This window comes from Octopus bimaculoides, chromosome 30 (assembly GCF_001194135.2).
Source record: "Octopus bimaculoides isolate UCB-OBI-ISO-001 chromosome 30, ASM119413v2, whole genome shotgun sequence".
Lineage (NCBI taxonomy): Eukaryota > Metazoa > Mollusca > Cephalopoda > Octopoda > Octopodidae > Octopus > Octopus bimaculoides.
Genome location: NC_069010.1, coordinates 9,686,554 through 9,688,839, shown reverse-complemented (window position 1 = coordinate 9,688,839; position 2,286 = coordinate 9,686,554). Strand labels below are relative to the sequence as shown.

Genomic DNA, 2,286 nt, shown 5'->3' with positions numbered 1-2,286 from the left:
AATCCCCCCTTTTTTTGTGTGTCATACTCTTTTGTCCTCAATGACTCGTCTCCCCCACACCCTCTCCCGCCAATAAACCACTTTACTATCGTTAATATTATAATCTATTTTGCTGTCTTTGACCAGATGCAGGATTTAACCTATGGTGATCTGGGTGAGTTTTTTTTCCCCCTGTTTGGTCTATACAGATGTCCTTGTATTTATGTATGTCTATGTATGAATGTATGTACGTATGTATGCATGTATGCATCTGTCTGTCTGCCTGCCTGTCAGTATCTATCTATCTATATATATATATACACACACATACACATGTGCACACATTGTGTACATATACACATTTGTGTGTGTATAGATATAGATATATATATATATATTTGAAGTTAAGCTATAACCTATTGAATTTTTGTTGCTTAACTTAAAATTTTATTCACCAAATCTCTTGATTTTGTTTTTGGTTTTTATCCTACCAAATTCTGGTGCCTCAAACATTTTAAGTACCACATTTAATCTTTTGATTAAATCTATATTATATATATATATATATATATCATCATCATCATCATCATATATATATATATATATATATATATATATATATATAGATATACACATGCACCACACACACATCCATTTATACATATATGTACATATACACACATCCTTATAAACATACATGTATACAAGTGTGTGTGAGTGTTAGTGTGTGTGTGTGAGTGTGTTGGGTCATCCCATAAATAACGTGGTGTTTTCAATTGCATGAAATAAAAGTCGGAGGGGGACAGGACAGACTACCTGCATCAACTTGCTATAACAGCAGGTAGTAATTTTACCTTGTCCTTATTCTTAGTACAAGCTTTGAAGAGTGCAGTTCGATTTTAACAGTTGTATTTTCAAAGCTGTAATGGAAGTGACAAAGGAGTATATTCGGCATATTTTGCTTTATGAGTTCAATAAAGGCGACAACACAATGGAAAGTGCAGTACATGGGGGTTCAGGCAAGTGTAAGCCAGGGTCATTGAAATATAGAATACAATAATAATAAAGGTAATAGAAATTAATGAAACAGTTTTTCAGAAAAAGGAAAGGAAGTTTTGTAACTTGTAAATAATTTTGGTATGAAAAAATGGAAGTGAGCATTCAGTATTGGGATCTGATTTAAAAGTATTTGACTTACCATTTGAAGCAGGTAAATCTTGGCTGATTCACACCATCTTGGTTGGCGTTTGTCAGATGATGTCAGCGATTAAGGAGGAGGTGACATTCGCTTCATTAATTTTATGTTGAGATAAGAACTTTGGGACTGGAATGAAAGAATGATGGTTGTTGTTGCTGTTTGTTCCTTCCCGAGCCATGCCTGGCTCATAAGGCCCAGTTTCCCGGCTTCATTGGCGTATAGGTTCCCCACCTGGACGGGACGCCGGTCCGTCGCAGGTGAGCGGGGGTAGATGCAGGAGGGATGAGTGAGAGAAAGTTGTGGTGAAAGAGTTAGCAGCAATTCGCCATTATCCTCTGCTGGAGCCACGTGGAACTTAGGTGTTTCGCTCATCAACACACACACATTGCCTGTTCTGAGATTTGAACCCATAATCCCTCTTGACCGTGAGTCTGCCGCTCTACCACTAGGCCATGTGCCTCCACGGAATGATTGCATTACAGAATTAATTCTAATTCATCGTTTAACCTCGATCAAACACCACCAGGGCATATAGTCATTATAGATAATATTATAGTCATCAGTTCTGGGCCGCAGATCCAATTAGCTCTTTGCAGGAGCTTGCCTAAAAGTCTGCATGGTGAGTGGCTTTGAAGCTGTCTTCGTTAGTAACCTAGAAAATAAAAGATCGTTGAGATAGAGAAAAAGAAATAATGACAAAATGAAATAGAAGTTTTTAAAGACAAAGTTATGTAAATACTAACAATATTTATAGGACATTGATTTGTAAAACGCTTTAGTATATCTCACTGTGTTATAACAATAACTACATACTTTCAACGAAGACCTATCACTATTGTTTTTCCTCTTTGTTACTATTTCTTTTTTCTCTTTCTTTACGATCTTTTATTTCCTAGCTTATTAATGATAAATGTTTTTTTTGGCGGAGACGGACTATATGTAATCTGAACCTCCCCCCCCCCCTTATTTATTTATTTTTTTAACGGAATCCCATGTTTTAGGCTATGGAGATTCCGATTCTGAAAAAAAATTGTTTGAAAAATTTCAATTCCCCCCCTCCACCAAGCAGGCTATTTACATGCTAGAAATAACAGCCAAATCTCACAAAA

General features: G+C 36.2%; 2 protein-coding genes across 2 annotated transcripts in view; one reads left to right on the top strand and one right to left on the bottom strand.

Moving 5' to 3' along the window:
- The window catches only part of LOC106873443 (putative uncharacterized protein DDB_G0277255), a 31,046-nt gene extending 29,249 nt beyond the window's left edge, over positions 1 to 1,797 (bottom strand). The window contains exon 1 of the mRNA XM_052978187.1: positions 1,178 to 1,797. The gene's annotated coding sequence lies outside the window, so the exon portion shown is untranslated. The remainder of the gene's footprint in view (positions 1 to 1,177) is intronic.
- The window catches only part of LOC106875310 (uncharacterized), a 27,337-nt gene that overhangs the window by 4,020 nt on the left and 21,031 nt on the right, over positions 1 to 2,286 (top strand). Inside the window, exon 2 of the mRNA XM_014923398.2 lies at positions 127 to 154. Within this exon, the coding sequence (XP_014778884.1) occupies positions 127 to 154 (28 nt within the window). The remainder of the gene's footprint in view (positions 1 to 126; positions 155 to 2,286) is intronic.